The 22116-nt window shown below is 34.3% G+C and overlaps 2 protein-coding genes across 4 annotated transcripts in view; one reads left to right on the top strand and one right to left on the bottom strand.

The window, feature by feature from the left end:
• Positions 1 to 22116, top strand: part of LOC134846528 (jouberin-like) — a 439624-nt gene that overhangs the window by 96285 nt on the left and 321223 nt on the right. The window lies entirely within an intron of this gene.
• Positions 4209 to 12203, bottom strand: LOC134846469 (uncharacterized). The gene is made up of 6 exons (XM_063863840.1): positions 11898 to 12203; positions 11528 to 11728; positions 11120 to 11242; positions 10871 to 10913; positions 7515 to 7805; positions 4209 to 4396 (listed from the first exon to the last, which is right to left on the bottom strand). The coding sequence occupies exons 1-6, from the start codon at positions 12154 to 12156 to the stop codon at positions 4231 to 4233; spliced, it is 1083 nt and encodes a 360-aa protein (XP_063719910.1). The 5' UTR covers positions 12157 to 12203; the 3' UTR covers positions 4209 to 4230.

Raw genomic sequence — 22116 nt, 5'->3', positions numbered from 1 at the left:
CGGGAAAGGACACTCATCGTTTCAAAAAATTAACTGCCCGCTGGTATGTACCGAGAGTTATTTACTTTGACCTGGAATCGCTACTACTACCCGTATACGGACCGCAACCCGACCCCGAAAAATCTAGCACCCAAACACTAGAGATTCATCAACCATGCGGTTACGCTCTGGCCGTTGTTGAATTGGGGAAGCGTGAAGTTTTAAAGTTTGAACTGAAGAGAGGAGAAAATGTTATGAAGGAATTGATCGCCTCGCTCGAATCTTTGGCGAAACAAATATACCTCGAAAAACGAAAATATTACACGTTCACTGGCACACCAAGTTGCACGCGTGAAGAAGCGCACACTTGTTGGATATGTGAAACAGAATTTGCTGACAATGACCAAGTTGTACTTGATCACTGTCACTATACCAACAAGTTCTTGGGGTGGGCGCATAACGAATGCAATATCAATCGAAAAACGGCGAACTATATACCCGTAATAGCGCATAACTTGTCAAACTATGATCTGCATTTCATTATAAAAGCGCTCTCAAACAGTAAACCCGAAAACACTTACTCAGTGATCCCTTCCACTGAGGAAAAGTATATATCACTCACTATGTCGGTCTATATCAAATCATACACCGATAAAAACGGAAAACTCAAAAAAGTGTATGAAATCCTATAAATTCATGCTGTCCCCCCTTTCAAAACTTGTCGAATACTTGCCGGAAGAAAAATTTTTCCTACTGGAAAATTACTTTGAAGAACTTGGTTACTCATCAGAACAGATAGCATTGCTAAAACAAAAAGGTTTCTACCCGTATTCATACTTTAGTAGTTTTGAAAAGTTTCGAGAAACCCGACTGCCACCTAGAAAAATGTGGAGCAACACTTTACAGGGAGGGGAAATAAGTGTTTCGAAAAGTCAGTACAACCATGCCATTAAAGTTTTCGCCGAAATGAAATGCGCATCACTAGGCGAGTACCATGATGTATACCTAGCAACGGACGTACTACTACTCGCTTCAGTATTCGAAGCCTTTCGTGAAGTTTGTTACGAAACGTACGGATTAGATTGTGCATGCTACTTCACGGCTAGTAACCTCTCGGGCGATGCATTCTTAAAAGTCTGCAATGCAGACCTCAAGTTACTTACTGAAAGGGAGCATTTGAACATGGTTCAAAAAATGATACGGGGAGAGATGTCATCGATATATGCACGCCTTTTTTTTAAAGCCAACAACAAATACCTCGAAGACTACAATCCTGAAGAGCCCTCTAGCTATCTATTGAATATAGACGCTAACAATTTATACGGGGGTATTATGAAACACTGTCCGCTTCCCATCAAAGATTTCTCAATAGTTGAGGAAAGTCTCGAATATATTTTGCAAACCGACGATAAATCTGAGTGGGGATACATTTTGGAAGTGGATCTCAGTATACCTGAAGAACTTCAAGATTACTTTGCAGACTACCCGCTAGCCCCCTCAAGTGAAGTTATCGGCACGGTTAAACTAAGTAACGAGCAAATACAGATGTTAGGGGAGATGGGGGTCACGTCGCTACCAAAGGTACCAAAACTGGTTCAAACATTAGATCCAAAGGAAGGCTACGTTCTGCACTACCTTACATTAAAACTCTATATAGAACTAGGCTTAAGAGTTACCAAATTGATTAAGGTCTTAAAATTTCGTCAAGGTAGATGGATGGAGCCCTTTGTCGATTTAAACACTCAATTGAGAATGTCAGCGCGCAACAAATTTGAAGAGAACTTTTACAAGCTCATCGTAAATTCAGCATTCGGTAAAACTATGGAAACAAAACTAGGACGCAAAAAACTAGAAATTATTAGAAATGAAAGAGAATTGCTTCAAAAAACAGCTTTGAGCACGATGAAAAGCTTCCAGATAATCGACGAGGAAGTTGCTACTGTTTGTTTTGCTGTAACGAGTATTTTGTGGGACAAACCCATGATAATTGGTGCAAGTATTTTGGATTTGTCGAAAAGATTCATGTTTTACTTTCATTATCGGCAAATGAAAGCAAGCATGAACCTTGAACTGCTATACAGTGACACAGATTCGTTTATTTATGCGATAAAAACCGAAGACGTATACGCAGATCTGCAAAAACTGACCGATAGTTTCGATTTTTCCAACTACCCAAGCGATCACTTCTTATTCAGCAATGTGAATAAGAAGGTTGTATTGAAATTTAAGGACGAGGCGGCGGGAAAAATCATTGCAGAATTCATCGCGTTGAAACCAAAGCTCTACTGGTTGAAATATGCAGGTTAGTATTGAAAAAAAAGCACCTCTCCAAGCCCCTCCATTTCGTTACATTAAGGGTTCCCTTCATTGGGGTTTTGGATCTTGTTGGGACCAAATTAATAACTTTTGTTGATCCCTGTCAATTTAATTAGACATAACTAGCCCTGAAAGGCTCTGATTCTTCATCTAAAAACTTAAAATGAAGAACCATTCATCAATTAAAATGTTTTAAACAAATACTCACCACAAACACACTTTTGTAACTTTTGACGTGAACAAATTTAAAGTTTTGACATGGAATGATTTTTTGATAATGACACGATTTGGAATTTTTATGATTTGGAATGAATTAAGATATTTAAACTTTTTGGAATTGAAAAAATTGGAATGTTATTAGATATTGAGTCTTCAAAATATTCAAATTTGGGAACCGTTTTCGTTATTAATACTAGAACTGGGCTTGCGAATTTTTATGGGCTTACAAAGCTAAAATATGTTTATGGGCTAATCTTTGTTCTTCATTTAGATTCAACTAGCAAAAGGAGTGCAAAAGGAGTAGTACAACACTCCCAGCAGCAACTTACACACCAGAGGTTCAGGGAAACAATTACTGAGTGGAAAAACCCTTCGTATATACAACTACTCAAAAAAATCGAAAGCCCATACCAACATAACCATAGCGCAGAACCGAATTGCCCTTTCACCCTTCGATAGTAAGCGGTTCTTACTATTTGACGGGATAGCTACATTGCCCTTTGGACACAGGTCTACAGAAGAAAATGTGTTCTTCGAGGCCATTGCGGAAGAAAGCGAGTGGGCAAACTCGCAGTTGACAAATACCCCGACTTATAGCAGCGAAAACAGCGAAAGCTGGCAATCGCCGGAATTCCGGGTCCCAGATTGAGGCTTTCTTCAAGAAAGCTATACGGAGGAAGAGCTTCAAGAAGAAAGCGCAGCTAGCAGTTCAAGAGACCCTCCGCCTATCAATAATCCATTCATTCTAACAGAAGCGTCTGTTCGTTCTAGTCAGAAAAAAAGGAGAAAACTTGATAAAATTGATCAATAAAATTTTTCACTTGAAAATGTCGGCTAAATTGCCTTGTCACTTGGAATTACGGCTGTACATTTGTAAATATAAAACATTCAACAAACATTGTCTTAAGTTAAATAGACCGGCGCAAAAGAGACTGGTAATTGCAACTTACCCTTGAAGCAGGAGCGCAGGATTGCGTATTTAGTTTCCCAAAGTAAGCTAATAGTAAGGCTAAAAGAATCAAAATGGTGCAAGTCGAAAATAAGGGAGACTTGGAAATAAGTTTGAAAATAAAATAAGAAAGAGAAACGAACAATAGTTACCAAAATTTTTTAAAAGGAAATTTGAATGGTACTTTATGTAAACTCATATTTATATGAACGAAAAGGATTAGCTTTTAGATAAAAAGAAGCGAGAAAACCGCAGCCGGATATACCCATACTTATTTAGTGGTGGGAAAGTTTGGAAGGGATTAAATTTAACCACCGCGCGAAAATAAATACCAAAGTATTTTGTCTGTCGGGTGTCCTAAGAGAGGGGTCTTTTTATTTCGGGCAGGGTACTTTGAGGTCTTTAAAAAAGATGGGTCCTTTTGGACCCTACTTTTGGTAGGACCCCAAAGACCCCTACCGTCGAAAAGACCCCCCCCCCCCCTAAGGACACACGGCGGATTACAATACTACTAGTTTATTCCGACTTTGTACTCAATTTAAATGGGATTCTCTTTTACTTGCAAACTGCAGCTTCTCGACTTTGAAGGTGGAATACATGCGTCAAAAATCTTAGACAGAGGTCCTCTATAACATCTAAGTGATGGTAAGTGGACAGAACTCAAAAAATGATAGCATATTAACAAAGCTCATAAAAAGCTTTTAGTTTGCCGATTTGAATTATTATGGATATTTGTTATCACGCATTTAAAGTGATTAAATCGGGCTTCAGTTACATCCCCACAGTGCCTTCAGCTGAGCCACACGGGTTGGAGTTATAATGCTCTCTTTCGCCCCCAGCCCGATCAACTGACATCCATTAGGTGCCATGATCTCCGCTCTTTCGTTTTCTGGCAGCTCCGTTGCTGACGTCATCTGGCATCCCCAACCCTTGCTAAACAAAGTTTTTGTAGCCTCGTACGCAGCACAGAAAATTTTTAGTTTTTGCGCTGAATAAATATTTTGTTAAATATATGAAAAGATATATTTTTTTTTGAATTTTTTTATGACTTCAGTTTGTGTTAACCAACACTAACATTTCTGAAGGCGCCTTTGGAGCCAATTAAATGAAAAATTGAGGGGGTGGCGTGCGTCAAAAAACGACAAAAACTTTTGCCAAAAAATGCTAAGCAAAATATTTTGTCGTAAAAAAAGGGCAAAATACCGAAAATGAGCAAATTCCGAAAAAGGGTCAAAAAGAGCAACATTTAAGAGAAACTTGAAGGCGCCAAGACAACGGCTTCTTATTTTGTTCTTCTCAGATATAATTTATAAAGACAGAAGTTGGCCTAACAGTTTTTGGCTTGAATGCCTGAACACGGTTTTCGGGCTCAAAGAATTATTCAGGGTGTACATCAGAACTCTATTATACACCGTAATTAATTTATCAGCTTCATCCCAATGTTTCAGAACAATACATTTCAAATAGTCAAAACATCCAAACATGCACCAGGAGGGCATTGGATAATGGTTGCGAGAAAAAAAAACAAGTATATTCATAGTCATTCTCATCAAAACCAAATTTGGATGGATCCAATTGTTCAATCACGTCTCACAGCCGCTCATTTAGAACCTAAAAACCATCAAGCAACTCAGCAAATTTCAAATTTTTGTGGAATTTTCTGTACTAATTTTGCTAGGATGTTTTTTGATAAAATTAACCATTCCAAGAAGCCAGTTCCAACACTACTAAAAAGTATCAATTTTCTATGTAATTCCCAAATTTATAATTACATACTGTAAAAAATGTTCCGTATAAGTGTTCGGTACTGCGGTTGACCAAAAAAACTTTGAATCGGTAGTCGCCATAGACGTCAACGTGTTCATTTTAACACGATGCCTTTTTGTGAAGGAACGTAGTAATTGTGATTATGTGTCATCAACAAAACCATTATCGACAAAATTTGAGGAAACAAAAACGTATGAGTTTGAAAGATACCCGACGAGTAGTGTGGTTCCAATTGATCTCAGCAAGTACCGCATTCCAGTTGATAGAACGGGTATCTGACACAGATCAGATGATGTGGCTGTAAAAACTATGTGTAAGCTTTTGATTCGTACCGTTTTTTTGTTTTTCTATATTTTTTCCCGCATCAAGTTTTGTAGAAATGGTTTTATTTTGACTGTCAATTTTTTGAAATATTGACATTGACAGCGTCACTGATACTATCAATCCTCGGAAAAAAAAAACAGTTTTAATGAGGTATTTACACTGAAACCTGTAATTGAGTTGTTCCATGGTTTTTGGTTCTAAGTTCTTTTTCCGATCGTATATAGCAAAAACGATAGAAGCATCGACTACATTTTTAAAAAATTGTTGAGTACGACAATTTTGTAATTGCTACTTCCCACTGTCCCGACAAACTCTTTTTTTAAGTAGAAAAAAAGGAGAAAAAAGTCAAAAAAAACTATGAAAAAGACATTTTCTGATAACTGTTTTACGATAAAATTTAAAATAAAATGATACCGCAAATAGGAAACTTTTTCATTGTTCTTTTACTTAGAGTTTATGGCACTGATATTACTTTTAGTTTGGGATCGTTTTTGAAAGAATCAAACATTTTATTCCTTTTTAAAACTTTGGATTTTTTTGAGAAGATGAGGCCCGAAATTGATTCTTTTTTCAATGTTGAATAACTTATAATTGATGATACTGATGTTACCTTTTATTTGGGATAAATTCTATTAAATCAAAAGTAAAATTTTAGTTTGAAACTTTTATATTTTTTTGAGGAAAAGGAAGCCGAAATTGTTTTTTTTTCATTGTTCTATTTCGTAGATTTGATGATACTGATGTCACCTTTAAATTGGGATCATTTTTGCGAAAAATAAGAACATAACTTTTTGAAAAATGTAGATTTTTTGAAGAGTGGGGAACAAAACCATTTTTTTTCAATCTTCTAATTCTTAGAATTGATGATACTGGTTTAACTTTTAATTTGAGATAACATTTGAGAAAATAACATTTTTTGAGAAGATAAAGTCCAAAATTGTTACTTTTCTCAGTGTTCTTTCATTTAGAATTAATGGTACCGATATTACCAATTTTTTTAGAAAAAAACTTTGGATTTTTTGAGGGGTGGGTGGACAAAATTTTTCAATGTTCTTTTGCTTAGAATTGTTGGTACTAATGATACCCTTAATTTATCATTTCTGAAAACATCAAAAATTTTTGCCATGCAATCGCCAACGTTAGAATTTCTAAAGCTCATTCTGAACGTTGATTTTCGAAAGATTTCAAAAATTTCAAACGATTTTTCAGCTGAGACAAAAATACTCAGAAAGCGTTCTAGAATGATCTCGAAACTTTTTCGACCGATTGAATTACCAGAAGAAGACAATAAGAGAACTTTTTGATGACCAAAACGAAAATTCAAAACAGACATGAGCAACATAGTATTAAAAAATTTTCAAGTTGTTTAAATTATAAATGATTTTTTCAAATATTTGGTGAAATTTGTAGGCAAAGAAATTGGTTAGTCCGGACGTATTCAAGTTTCTTGTCAAGCGCAAAATCAACACATACTTAACAGTGTAATTTGAATTAAGCTTTTCAAGACGATTGGGAAAGTCGGAAATATAGATTTCAGTTTTGTGACCAAATTGAAACAAACGACTTATATGAGTACATGCATTTGTACCAGTGTCATGCAAATACGAGTTTGCGTTACAAACTCTGCATGGGCATTTCTACCAGCTGGAAATGAATGGTAGTAAACCCCTAGTGCAACGGGTCGGACGTATAATAAACATAATTTTACTCTCCCTCTCACCCCATCCCTGACTCACCCGCCCCGGGGGGGGGGGGGTTTAAGCTTGTTCTACTTACTACTCGCCGCGACTATTTTTTCGACGACCGGGACTAATTTTTTGACCATTGCGACCAAAATGCGGTATTTCCAGAGTTTGCCCGCGACTTCAAGCCCTGTCCAGACTATAGATTTTTGGTCGGGAAATTAACTTTTCGACAAAGTCGAAAAATATTGGTCGCGGACCTCGACCCGGGAACTCACGGGTTTTCTGCTGTCACAAAATATACCCCGACAATGAACTTCAGTTGAGGGTTGTAGACCACGATGAGAGAAGTGATTGGGGACCAGTCTGTCAAATCTAACTCACAGGGTACATACCAATCAGTGACTGCAGGTCCGAACTGGGAAAACACATTCGGAGTGGCGAACGTGGAGTACTCGATTGTTGTCAGTCCCCTCGACATCCCAAACATCCTCACGGTATGAATGCCCGAACTGTAGTCGCCATCCACAACGTTTGTCAGATTTTGATCCCAAATGGGGCCGACATAACTTAAACCAACACGCACAAAATAAATCATTTTCATAACAACTGAGTTTTTATAAATATGCATTAAAGAAAAACTAAAAAAAAAACAATCAGTTTTCTTTGTAAAAACTTGTTTTGTTTTTCGCGTGGTGCGGTGAGAAGAAAAAAAACTTATAAAACTAGTTAATTAGTTACATTCGGCTACAGTTTTCTCAAAACGAAAACCAAAAATTAAAAAAATGTCTTTTTTGTCATTTTTTTTTCCTTTTTCTGGTTTAAAAAAAAAATACTTTCCAGGCCAAGGAAGCGCTAAATGAAACTTCAAAAACAACTTTTTTCAAAAGCGGAATATTTTTTTTGGGCTAAAAGAGTAAACAGCAAAAATTTCAATCCGAGTTTTATTTATAATTTTTCAATAATATATATCAGTAGACCAATTCTAACTTTGCGTGGAAAAAATTTTAAAAAAATTAAAACAACCAAAGACATGGTTTTTGCCCAATTTTTAGAGCAAAAATGGTATTGATTTCGCTTTCTTTCCTCTTCTATTGCTAATATATTATGATCAAAGCATTCAGGATACAAATAAACCAAACATCAAACAACACAATAATTCATTAGATGATTTTCCAGAGAGAAACAAAAAATCAACCAAAATTTGAAAAACTTTGGTGTAAAATGCTGATATGAATTATCCGGACAAAACGAACAAATTTTGAAGTTTCAAACATGTTTTTCTCAAATTGGGTTAGGATTGGACAAAAAAACAAGAAAAAAAGTTGCTTTGAAATTCACCGGAATTATCATAATGCATCTATAAAGAAGTTGTAAGAATTATGCTAAAAATACTAAATCGATTGATAAGAAATTTATATCAAAGGAAGCAACTTATACAGACTAACAAAGTTCTAGAAAAGTTATGCTTTTATGAACAAAAAAATGACCGTTTTTGGCTATCAACCAAAAATATACTCTCTTATACAGACTTTAAACGTTTTATAGAACTTCATTGAGCTGTTTAAGAGGCTTCTTTTGTTATAACTTTCTCATCAATTAACTTGGTAGTTTCGGCGTATTTTTTGATCAATTAAGAGAAATTTGTGAAATTAAATGAAATTCAAAGCTTTATAGTATAACTAAATCAAAAGTTAAGATAATATATAGTGTAACTAGGCGCCATTAAGTGGGGAACGGGCGCCGAAAAAACGCAATTTTTGGTTGAATGTTTTTAAAAAGGACTGATTCAAAACGACATGCTTAGCGTGTTTTAGCCTGGGTACTGCAGGGACACTATCTGAACAAAATAGGGTCTGCATAGTTTTTCGGAGAGCTCGGAAAATAAATTGTTCAACCTAACAAAAGGTCGACGAAAATTTCAAACTTTTGTTTTCGAAAAAGCACCCCACTCCCCGAAAAAAAATTTCCACGTACGCCACAGGTCACAAACGTACTTATTTATTTAATTAGCACTAGTTGCCATCAACAGAGATTATTTGGGGCCTCTTTTGCAATGAAAAGTAGGGACCAAGTAAATAATCTAATATAAATTTAATCAGAAGGATAGTTCGTTGATTTAAATTTGAAAAAGACTGCCCGTATCAAGGCGAAGCACTGATTGTTCCGACGGCTTTTTAAACCTATAAAAAATTGTTCCCATCAAAAAACAAAATTCTAAAAAAAATTTTGAGATTTTTGAAAATGATCCTACCAAACGCAATGTGAAGTATCAAGTTAAATTTTATATCGAAGATAATATGATTTAATAAAAAATAATGAAGTAAAACAATATCATTTAACATAATATAAGATAATTTAGTTTTTATAAAATATTTTACAAAAATACATATTGTTTCGACCAAAAAAGTGCGTGTTTTCAAATTGAACTATTTCTAAGACAGATGAAATCTCCGCTAACGCATCAATACATATAATATATTGCGCGTCAATTTTTCCATATGGTCAAATTGGCAATCTTCAAACCCTCTTAACTTTACAACAAAAGATCACAGGTAATTTTTTTTTTGAAATTTGAGCTCAGAATAACAATACTTTCGACTTTTTAAAAAAAAAATGTCAAAATTTGCCAGTTGAAAAGTCAACTTTTTTCTAAAGAAAAAACACCCAAGCTCAAACGTTCCGTAACTTTCTCCGAAAGTTATCTGAAATTTTTTTAGACAAAGTTAAAATTATAAACATGTTGGCTGAATGATAAAATTTGCGTAATAGGAGAATGTGATTGTTCCTTTAGTTTGAGAGTAAAATTTTTTATATGGGCCAAAAGCTGTTTAACTCAAGACGTGCAAGGTTGGTTGTAGCACCTGAACCTCTACTTACAAAAGTTCTTTGACAGAACCCAAGAACAATTACACTTATTTAAAACCTGAAAAGCTGATTTCAACTGCCATCCACGTACTAATTACATATTTGCAAAACTTAATGCCGTGCAAACAAAAAAGTGATTGTAAAAAATCAAGCAATAAGTTTTTCAAGCAATCATTACGTTAGTCATTTACGTGCAGCAGAGCAATTGAAAAATGGCTTTAGGTGCCAATTTCTTTAGCAAAAATTCCGGCTAGAAAAATCAGGCAATTGTAAGGCTATTTTTTGTTCTGGCAATTTTCAAACCCACAAGAAAATTTTTGGAAATGTCTTTTCTGGAATTTGGCAATTCATGGGACTTGAACGACAAATACTCAGAATCAATCGGATCAATATATATATATATATATATATATATATATATATATATATATATATATATATATATAATTTAAATGCATCCTATGAGACTTATTTGTCTAGTATTCCTACAGAAACTAAGAAAACATTTTGATCCAAAAAGCCACAAGAAAAAAGTGTTTGCCTCCATGAAAAAAAAAAATCGAAGTCAGAAGGTAACTTGTGTTTAGGCTTGAATTTTGCCCAACAAAATACTGTAATAACTCTGATAAATTCTGATTTAATCATCATACGCAATTTTCGTTTGAGCGCCATCCAATTCGCACGAAACCTAATAAAAATTTTTGGGCTCAAAATTTTCTATGCGTATACTTTTTGCTATTTTACTATTTCTGCCTTGAAAACTTACTTGGATGAGATAGTTTCTTGCCAGCAGCTTGAACCACTGTGATCTGAAAGAGAATATAGCTTCAATTACTTTGTGGCATTAAGGGGTAGCGGTTTGCTACTTCCCATGTCTCACACCCGAGGAATTCAATCCAGAAGAACTCAACTTATCAGGCAGCAGTGCGCATAATTTTTGGTCGAAATCCTCGCAAAAAGGTCAAAATTGTTACTTTTCCATAAATTGGTTAAAATATTATACAAAAAGTCAAACCTTCTTGGTTAAAACGTTGAGTCGATTGATCCATGCAGAGTCTCGTTGGCTTCTCCTCAATTGCTGTGACGTAGGTCCCCTTTTTCACATTGCAAAACCGTCCAACCGTTGAACTTATAATTTCTAAAACGAATATATATATCTAATTTCTTGCGGCGGTTTGTGAATAGTTTATAATGAACAAGAACCTAGCAGCTTTTGAACGGTTTTTGAAAGCAGGATTTGAGCGGTTTAATAGATTTTGTTAAAGAAAAAAATCACTCAAACCGCTCAACCGTTCAAATCTTGCTGGAAAACCGCTCAAACCGTTCAAATTTTGAGCGGTTTTTTAGCGGGACCTCGACCCGGGTATTGGAAACAATGTGAGTGGATGCAAAAATCGCAGATTGAGTTCTGTTCAAAACTGACCGCACTGTTCGTCTCTCAAAGCTGTGCCATTGGGGAGAACACACTCGAAGTAGCCCAGTCTGTCAACACACCTGGCCATCCCACAGTCCACGCCCCCACACTCATTCCGGTCAGACTGCATCTTCAGATTGTACTCGAGGTCATTGCAGAGGTCACCATTGGAACCCCCCTTGGTGGCAACAAGGCAAGGGGTCTCTTCTCCTAGCAAAACAATTGTTTAGACTCTTATATCCAAAATCTTCAAAAAATCATGCAAACAGCAAAAGAAATCAAACGTTGACAAAGTTTTCAAAAATCGAGTTGGAAGGAGAAAGCTTAAAAGAGTTTTTCGACATTACATAGCTGTTTGGATGTCAGCGAAAATAAGTACCTTGCACCATTTGAGGATTTGTGTGAGGTGAAATGTCAGTCCCACAGAGGGTCTCCTGCTCACAAAAGACATAGACGAAGTTTTCAGATTGTGATCTCAAGCAGGAGTTGAAATAATGTCCGAAACTCAAAGTTCTACTGATGAGTTTGGCCGACCTGTAAGAAAGTTGGATTTTTGGGCAGGGCCAGACAAAAGTAGCCCCCAAAATTTGGAACAAAGACAGAAGAAGGAAAAGCTTAAACAATTTCGCAGTGGTCATAGCTGGTACTTGCTAAGAAACTGTCCAATATTTGCTTAAAACAACCGTTTAAATATCAAAAATTGAAAAGTAATTTTTATTTATTGCATAAAATAGATAAAGCCGCAAAATTGCAGGTGAAAATTAAATTGGAACAAAAAACGATGTGAATTAATCCAATTTACGGCCAGGTCAGAACTTATGTCAAAATAAAAACATCCATCTGAAAAAGAAAGTTGAAGCTTTCAAGAATGAACATTTGAAAGAGTTGTCGTAAACTGTTGATTGTCGTCATTCTGCAAGTTGAACTTTTGAAATGCTCGCTTGACCAATTACTTCATACAGCAGAAAGCTGCAAGCAACTCCGGCTTTGTGCTGTCTCATATATTTTTCGTTAATTTGAGATTTGTTCCAAGAGCTCAGAAAATAAAATTTGCTAGCAACTCAGTGAGCCAAGAAGATTGGTCTTTGCAGGAAAACAACTCTGAATGTTCCGACTGCTTTTTGACTTGTCTCGGTAGCTTTTTTGGTATACAAAAAGATACAATTTTACAATCACATGCTATATCATCTACTAGGCCTAATAGTTTAACTTTGTAACGGAGATAAGGAGATCGAATGGCTATCTCAAAAAGATTATGTATCAAATGGCATAATTCCCAAATGGCATAAAAAAGAAAAATTTCCCAAATGGCATAAAAATAAAAAAAACTTCTTAAATGGCATAAATTTCATGCAGCAGCTGCATTAGAAAAATCGAGAAAAACTTTTTCGTGAACCAGGTGGGAAAGTTAGTCAAATTGTCAATTCAAACGTTGATTGACATTTTATCTTGAAAAAATAGCAGATTTTATTATCAAAAGCGAAAAGCATAAGCTTGCTCTTACTAATAAGCTTCTTGTGGTCAGTTTTCATGACAAAATTGTCACTTTACATTTGCTAGGATGCAATGAATTCCAAAAGTTTTTCACATGTTTTCTTTCCTGTCAAAACGTTAGAAATAAAAAATTGATAGAAAACGTTTGAACTACAATGAAAACTTGAAATTTGTGCCATTTGGGACATTTTTTTTAATGCCATTTGCTAATTATGCCATTTGGGAAGTTACCCTCAAAAAGATTTTGATTGGCGTTTCTCGAAGACTAGTCAGCGTAAATAAATATTTTACGCTAGCTTATTGAATTTTATTGAAATTCAAAGCACGTCCAAATTAGACACAAAAATTGGACCCAAATGGCAGGTTTAAAACCTTCAGAAATCAATAAACTTGATTGCAGACTAACAAAAACTTTTTGAAACGTTTTGACGACATCAAAATCTTCATTGTTGCATTGAAAACTTTTGTTGAAAACTGTTGGTATGGGTTTTTTGTTTTTTCGAAAGCCAGAGCAAAAAATATAATTGCTGGCAAAACTTTGGTAAAGTAAATGGTCCAGATGCGAAACAACGGCATTGAGACGCAAAACGAGCACATCGCAGCGAAGTAGGTCAGTCTGAAATGAAGTCAAATGATATAAACTGACTACACAGAGAAAAACTGCGCACCCTTTGAGAGATCCGCTGCGTTTCGCAAAAAACGAATTATTGATATAAGCAAATTAAGGGTTTCACTCAACTTTATCAACTGGCCAAAATCAGACTTGCAGAATCCGCAACATTATAACTTTTATCTGATTTTCTCTGCTGTTTCGGTTTCCTCAAAAAACGGCTAAAACACTGGACCGCTAAAAATCATTCAAACAGTAGGCAAATTTATTGAAACCGCAGCAGTATTTGAGGAAACCGGAACATTGTTTTCTTGTTGAACTTATTTTACTCCAACAGAGCCAATCATCACAAACTTTTGGTTTCAACACAATTCACCTCGTTTTTTGAAATCATCCGGCGGCATTCAGCATATTCAAAACCTCGGAAAGCAACTTAATACAAACCATTGAATTCTCCCGCCGTTGCTAGTTTAACAAAATCTTTGTTATTTAAAGTCACTTCACATGAGCCTTTAAAAATTAATAGAAAACTTTTTAAGTTCTACTTGAATGCTATGAGAGATAAAATTTTTAGTCAATATAAACTGAAGATCTTTGTAAAGGTATAGGACTCTTTAGTAGAAATATTGTTCTCGATTTCCTTAACTTCAAATTGTTTCTTGTTGTTTATCGGATCTTACAGGTTCTACAACTGTCATAAGTAGTCTTGTCGATGTATCGAAAAGTTTTTTCATCTCATTGGGTTTGGTAGTATGTGCACAACTCAACCAGAAAATATTGAAAACCAAACTGATGTTTCTTCACAGCTTAATTGTGTCAAAGTAAAGTTAAATATATTTTAAATTACTAAAACCAATTAAGAAAGAAAATTAAATTATGATCTGAAGACAGTTTCATCAAAACAGAATTTCAAAAAATTCTTTCTTTCTCTGAATCTTTATCTATAGCAACCCTTTCTCACAACTAAAATTGAACAAATACTTAACAGTAAAAATTTTCAAATTAAGAACAACCTGTGTATCATTAGTAATATTATTATCACCGTATTACAAATCCAGTACATAATTGGCTGGGACATTTTCACGTTTTACATGATACACATTTTTTCTTACTGAGATTTCTTTTTACCAAATTCTGAACTTCCTCAAGTCAGTCACTGCCGATGAGATCCATTTGAAATTCGAGTTGTTGTTTGGGTACCAAGACTACTTTTAGAAGACCCACTTCTAGCTTGCTGGCTAACATTTCAAAAATATTTGCTTCGTTGAGAATGGATGAATTGGTCAATCAAAAGAAAAAACCTTTCAAATTCGACTTTTTTTCTTCAGATTGAAATAATTGTTTGCTATCTTGAAAAGGAGTTGCTATCTTGAAAAGGGTTGAATGAGCCGCTCTAACACCTTGACTGCGGGGTACAGTAGTGAATTAAGTTTGTACAATGTGGAAGTATTATGGTCTTTTTCAGGTTTGGGTAGGGGATCACTTCAGAGTTTTTCCACAATTGGGGGAAAAATTATCAAACAGCAAATAAGTCAAATAATCAGGTGCAAAAAGTCCGAGTTGTTTGAGAAGGACACTGAAAAGAGGTAACATACGTCATTAGGATTTCTCAACACTAAACTTTAAAGAGTCTGGTTAAGACTCAAAACTATAAAATCACCGTTTTCCCAGTGAATTCTATGCAAGTAAAGTGTCAACCAGTCTGAAGTGTTCTTCATGATTATAAAATAAAGTGAAACTGAATGGCAGTAAAAAAAAGACCGAGTTACTATAATTAAAAGTTTTAGTGACTAATTTTTTAACTGAAGAACTATTTTTATAGAAGCAAAATCTTTCCAAATCTAGCAAAAGTGATCTTTAACTGAAAGTTTTTATAATTGATAGAAAAATGATAGACAATTAAACAGAACAGCAAAAGTGTTCTTCATGATTATAAAATAAAATGAAACTGAATGGCAGTAAAAAAAAGACCGAGTTACTATAATTAAAAGTTTTAGTGACTAATTTTTTAACTGAAGAACTATTTTTATAGAAGCAAAATCTTTCCAAATCTAGCAAAAGTGATCTTTTACTGAAAGAAAAATGATAGACAATTAAACAGAACAGAAAGTATTACCACCCACAAACAAATATAAAGTATTCACACGTGATCATTTAAACTGTTGTTAAATTTCTATGGCAGCACGCAGCACGTTAGAGTATGTGGGATCAGCGTTATAAAGTTCGGAAACGAATCCCGCGGCATCGGAAAAAAATTGCTCTCAATTATAATATTTTAAAATCGCTCAATTGTTTCTGCTATAGACAATTTTTTCTTAAACATTATCTAGAAAAACCCATGCGGAAACTTCTGATTGTCAAAACTGTTTCCTTGCTGGGTGTTCTCTGTGTTTTTGTTTCTAGTAGGAAAGATTTCAGTTACCGTTCTACTTGTTTCTAGTAGGACGTTGCCTTCATTTATAAATCAATTGAATAGACAATTTTTAACTGAACAGAGACTTCCATATGGTTTGTATTTGCTGGTAACATCTAAACTGAAGTCATTACTACAGAAAACAAAAAGCAAAAAATACGCAGCTAGAAATTGTATCCGACAATAGTAAATTTCCAGATAGTTTTTTTGCGGTCAAATACAACTTATAAAAGATTTTCAAATACATTGAAAAAACGTTTTTCAGGTTTCTTTTAGTATTTTTCCCACAATTGCATGAAAGTAATCGAGCAGAAACCATATTTTCAGTTATTGATCCTGATGGCAGATTTTTAGATCGACCACAAAAAATTCATTGAAACAAAGCCAAACCTTTTGCTCTAACTCTTTCACAATCATCTTCATGAAATTGAACACAGTTCACAAGCTGAGGGTCACAACACTTCCAATTAAAAACAAGACAATCGTTTAGAATAAAAAACGAAATTGTAAAAAAAAGACAAGATCTTTGAAAAATAAAAAAAGTTTGTTTTTTAATAAGAATCTGCTTAGAATTGAAAGTTAAAAAAATTAGCATCAATAGAGAAGTCAATAAAAACTTATAAAATTCTATTACTCCAGTTCCCCTCAAAACAGGCACAAACGCAAAAAATTTTCCGCTCATCAATGAAAAGAATGAGGTCATTAGGGAGACATCTTGAATGCTTAGAAAAAAAAAACAAAAAAAGAAGAACAAATTAAAAAATAAATTAGACTAAAAAAAATTATTCAATCCCTTCAACCTCAAAACACACACAAAATTGTTTCTGCTCGTCGAAAGACGCAATCTGCGGCGAATAAGCCGACTTAATACAGGCCGAAACTTCTGAATTTGATTAAAAGCAAACATAAACTGAAACAAAGTTAAAAAGCTAAAGAATAAATTTCTTAAACACCCTCATCCTCCAATTATACACACAACAAAACTTCTTCGCTCATCAAACGACGCAATATGAAGCCAAGAAAACGATATAATTTGCCCGAACATATCAAACGAAAGAAAAAATTAAAAGAAAAAAAAAAACAAACAAAGAAATTTCAACAAATCGAGTTGGTAAATTACAACCAATATAATAAGAAAATTTCGAACTTGAGCAGGTATTCACAATTCCAACATGCACAACATATATCTGCGGCGCTAAAACAGTTGCGAACAGAAAATAACAGAAAATGAGTCCACAGAAATCAAGTTATGAAAAAGTCTACTCCTCACAGTAGCCAAACTAAACTGGTTAAAGATTAAGATTGCTATTATTCCCCCAGTATTCCTAGTCGAGCCGCTGATTCTAATCATTTTTTAAAACCAGAATCGAGATAAACATGAAAATTATAGGACTTCAATTTAAAAACACCCAGAGAACCAGCACTTGAGATGCTCATGGATATATCCTTAAGCAGTGCGCCCCAAAAAATTTAGGATTCCAAAAATCGAATCTATGCACCATGCTACTAAAAGACAGGCGAAAGACATTTTTTGGCAGCCAAAACCTTTGATGCCTACCTTAAAGATCATAGGCGGTGATGGCAGCCCTCAATAAATTAGGCCTACCCTAAGGATCACTTGTGGATCTTACTACTGTCATTTTGAGCTCAACTTGTGATCGTTTTTCGTAAATCTAGCGCAATATGTCGTGCTATTAACCCGTTAGTGCAGATTTAGTCCGTCCTAGAAATCATTCCTAATTGATTTGAGACTAAAAATGCCCTTTGTTCTTATAAATACCTTGCAAAATGTAAAATGTATCTTTTGCTTCTTTAAAGAGCCCAAGGAGGATGCTTTTCAAAAACAAATCCGAAAAACTAAAACGTTTTGAAATTTTTTTCATTTTTTTTGAAATCCTCATGAAATTTTTCATGTCAAACTATACAGCGCTTCGCCCTGATACGAGCAGTTTTGTTACAAATTTTAAGGTTGACTGTGGAATTTAATATCGTACTAACACAATTTTGTGCTCTGAAAATTTTTCAAAATCCCCATAAAAAAACTCGGATATGAAGCCAAAAACCGATATAAATAGCCCGAAACACATCAAACCAAAGTAAAATTAAAGAAAAAAAAAACAAAGAAGTTTCAGCAATTCGAGTTGGTAAATTACAACCAATATAAAAAGAAAATTTCGAACTTGAGCAGGTATTCAAAATTCCATTAAGCACAACATATGTCTGCGGCGCTAAAATAGTTGCGAACAGAAAAATCGAAAAAAATTGAGTCCACATAAATCAAGTTATGAAAAAGTCTACTCCTCGCAGTAGTCAAACTAAACTGGTTTAATGTTAACATGGTATTATTCTCCCAGTATTCCTAGTCGAGCCGCTGTTTCTAATGATTTTTTTAAAACCTGAATTTTAGGATTTCAACATTAAAAATACCCAACGAACCAGCATTTTGAGGTGATTATGGATATATCCTTAAGAGGTGCGCCCCAAAAAATTTAGGATTCCAAAATTCGAATCTATGCACCAAGCTATTAAAAGACTGGCGAAAGGCATTTTTTGGCAGCCAAAACTTTTGATGCCTCCCTTAAAGACCATAGGCGGTGATGGCAGCCCTCACTAAATTAGGCCTACCCTAAGGATCACTTGTGGATCTTACTACTGTCATTCTGAGCTCAACTTGTGATCGTTTTTCGTAAAGCTAGCGCTATATGTCGTGCTATTAACCCGTTAGTGCAGATTTAGTCCGTCCTAGAAATCATTCCTATTTGACTTGAGGTTAATAATGCTTTTTGTTCTAATGAATACCTTGCAAATTCAAACTGTATCTTTTGCTTCTTTAAAGAGCCCCAAGGGATGTTTTCCCAAAAAAAGAAATCCTAAAAAATAAAAAGTTTTAATTTTTTTTTCATTTCTTTTGAAATCCTCATCAATTTTTTTTATGTCGAGTTTTCCAGGGCTTCGCCCTGATACGAGCAGTTTTGTTACAAATTTTAAGGTTGACTGAGGAATTTAACATCGTACAAACACAATTTTGTGCTCTGAAAATTTTTCAAATTTTCCATAATAAAACTCGGATATGAAGCAAAAAACCGATATATTTTGCCCGAAACACATCAAACCAATGAAAAAATTATAAGAAAAAAATTAAACAAATAAATTTCAACAAATTGAGTTGGTAAATTACAATCAAAATATTGAGAAAATTTGAAATTGAGCAGGTAATCAATATTCCAACAAGCACAACATATATCTGCGGCGCTAAAATAGTTGCGAACAGAAAATTCCAGAAAATGAGTCCACATGAATCAGGTTATGAAAAAGTCTACTCCTCGCAGTAATCAAACTAAACTGGTTTAATGTTAACCTTGCTATTACTATCCCAGTATTCCTAGTCGAGCCGCTGTTTCTAATCCTTTTTTTAAAAGTCAGAATCGAGATAAACAAAAAACTTTTGGATTTCAACATTAAAAACACCCAGGGAACCAGCATTTTGATGTGATTATGGATATATCTTCAAGAGGTGCGCCCCAATAAAATTTAGGAACTAAAATTCGAATCTATGCACCAAGCTATTAAAAGACTGGCGAAAGGCATTTTTTGGTAGTTAAAACTTTTGATGCCTCCCTTAAAGACCATAGGCGGTGATGGCAGCCCTCACTAAATTAGGCCTTTCCTAAGGATCACTTGTGGATCTTACTACTGTCATTTTGAGCTCAACTTGTGATCGTTTTTCGTAAAGCTAGCGCGATATGTCGTGCTATTAACCCGTTAGTGCAGATTTAGTCCGTCCTAGAAATCATTCCGAATTGATTTGCGACTAATAATGCCCTTTGTTCTGATGAATACCTTGGAAAATGCAAAATGTATCTTTTGCTTCTTTAGAGAGCGCCAGGGGGATGCTTTTCAAAAAACAAATCCTAAAATTTAAAACGTTTTGAATTTTTTTCATTTCTTTTGAAGTCCCCTTTTTTTCATGTCGAAAACTACTCCATAGACCTTAAAAAATAGCGCTAGAAATTTCCAGGGCTTCGCCCTGATACGAGCAGTTTTGTTACAAGTTTTAAGTTTGACTGTGGAATTTAATATCGTACAAACACAATTTTGTGCTCTGAAAATTTTTCAAAATCTCCATATTAAAACCCGGATATGAAGCCAAAAAACCAATATAATTTGTCCGAAATACATCAATCCAAAGAAAAAATTAAAAGAAAAAAAAACAAACAAAGAAATTTCAACAAATCGAGTTAGTAAATTACAACCAATATAAAAAGAAAATTAGACCTTAAATAGCGCTAGAGTTTTCCAGGGCTTCGCCCTGATACGAGCAGTTTTGTTACAAGTTTTAAGGTTGACTGTGGAATTTAATATCGTACAAACACAATTTTGTGCTCTGAAAATTTTTCAAATTCTCCATAATAAAACTCGGATATGAAGCCAAAAAACCAATATAATTTGCCCGAAATACATCAAGCCAAAGAAAAAATTAAAAGAAAAAAAAACAAACAAAGAAATTTCAACAAATCGAGTTAGTAAATTACAACCAATATAAAAAGAAAATTAGACCTTAAATAGCGCTAGAGTTTTCCAGGGCTTCGCCCTGATACGAGCAGTTTTGTTACAAGTTTTAAGTTTGACTGTGGAATTTAATATCGTACAAACACAATTTTGTGCTCTGAAAATTTTTCAAAATCTCCATATTAAAACTCGGATATGAAGCCAAAAAACCGATATAAATTGCCCGAAATACATCAAACCAAAGAAAAAATTAAAAGAAAAAAAAACAAAGAAATTTCAACAAATCGAGTTAGTAAATTACAACCAATATAAAAAGAAAATTAGACCTTAAATAGCGCTAGAGTTTTCCAGGGCTTCGCCCTGATACGAGCAGTTTTGTTACAAGTTTTAAGGTTGACTGTGGAATTTAATATCGTACAAACACAATTTTGTGCTCTGAAAATTTTTCAAATTCTCCATAATAAAACTCGGATATGAAGCCAAAAAACCAATATAATTTGCCCGAAATACATCAATCCAAAGAAAAAATTAAAAGAAAAAAAAACAAACAAAGAAATTTCAACAAATCGAGTTAGTAAATTACAACCAATATAAAAAGAAATTTAGACCTTAAATAGCGCTAGAGTTTTCCAGGGCTTCGCCCTGATACGAGCAGTTTTGTTACAAGTTTTAAGGTTGACTGTGGAATTTAATATCGTACAAACACAATTTTGTGCTCTGAAAATTTTTCAAATTCTCCATAATAAAACTCGGATATGAAGCCAAAAAACCAATATAATTTGCCCGAAATACATCAATCCAAAGAAAAAATTAAAAGAAAAAAAACAAACAAAGAAGTTTCAACAAATTGAGTTAGTAAATTACAACCAATATAAAAGGAAATTAGACCTTAAATAGCGCTAGAGTTTTCCAGGGCTTCGCCCTGATACGAGCAGTTTTGTTACAAGTTTTAAGGTTGACTGTGGAATTTAATATCGTACAAACACAATTTTGTGCTCTGAAAATTTTTCAAATTCTCCATAATAAAACTCGGATATGAAGCCAAAAAACCCATATAATTTGCCCGAAATACATCAATCCAAAGAAAAAATTAAAAGAAAAAAAAACAAACAAAGAAATTTCAACAAATCGAATTAGTAAATTACAACCAATATAAAAAAAAATTAGACCTTAAATAGCGCTAGAGTTTTCCAGGGCTTCGCCCTGATACGAGCAGTTTTGTTACAAGTTTTAAGGTTGACTGTGGAATTTAATATCGTACAAACACAATTTTGTGCTCCGAAAATTTTTCAAAATCTCCATATTAAAACTCGGATATGAAGCCAAAAAACCGATATAAATTGCCCGAAATACATCAAACCAAAGAAAAAATTAAAAGAAAAAAAACAAATAAAGAAATTTCAACAAATCGAGTTAGTAAATTACAACCAATATAAAAGGAAATTAGACCTTAAATAGCGCTAGAGTTTTCCAGGGCTTCGCCCTGATACGAGCAGTTTTGTTACAAGTTTTAAGGTTGACTGTGGAATTTAATATCGTACAAACACAATTTTGTGCTCTGAAAATTTTTCA

Source organism: Symsagittifera roscoffensis, chromosome 5, assembly GCF_963678635.1.
Source record: "Symsagittifera roscoffensis chromosome 5, txSymRosc1.1, whole genome shotgun sequence".
In the NCBI taxonomy this organism is placed as follows: Eukaryota; Metazoa; Xenacoelomorpha; order Acoela; family Convolutidae; genus Symsagittifera; species Symsagittifera roscoffensis.
Note: the sequence above shows the minus strand (reverse complement) of the source record. Positions and strands in the feature narration are given on the sequence as shown.

Bases quoted from the DNA above. Each gene is read 5' to 3' on its own strand.
- LOC134846469 (XM_063863840.1), bottom strand. From the start codon at position 12,156: ATGACCACTGCGAAATTGTTTAAGCTTTTCCTTCTTCTGTCTTTGTTC. The intron at 11,243-11,527 runs GTCAGTTTTGAA...TATTCGTTTTAG, and splicing joins TTTGAGAGACGAACAGTGCG to AAATTATAAGTTCAACGGTT. The intron at 7,806-10,870 runs GTAAGTTTTCAA...TGTTGGTTTAAG, and splicing joins CAAGAAACTATCTCATCCAA to TTATGTCGGCCCCATTTGGG.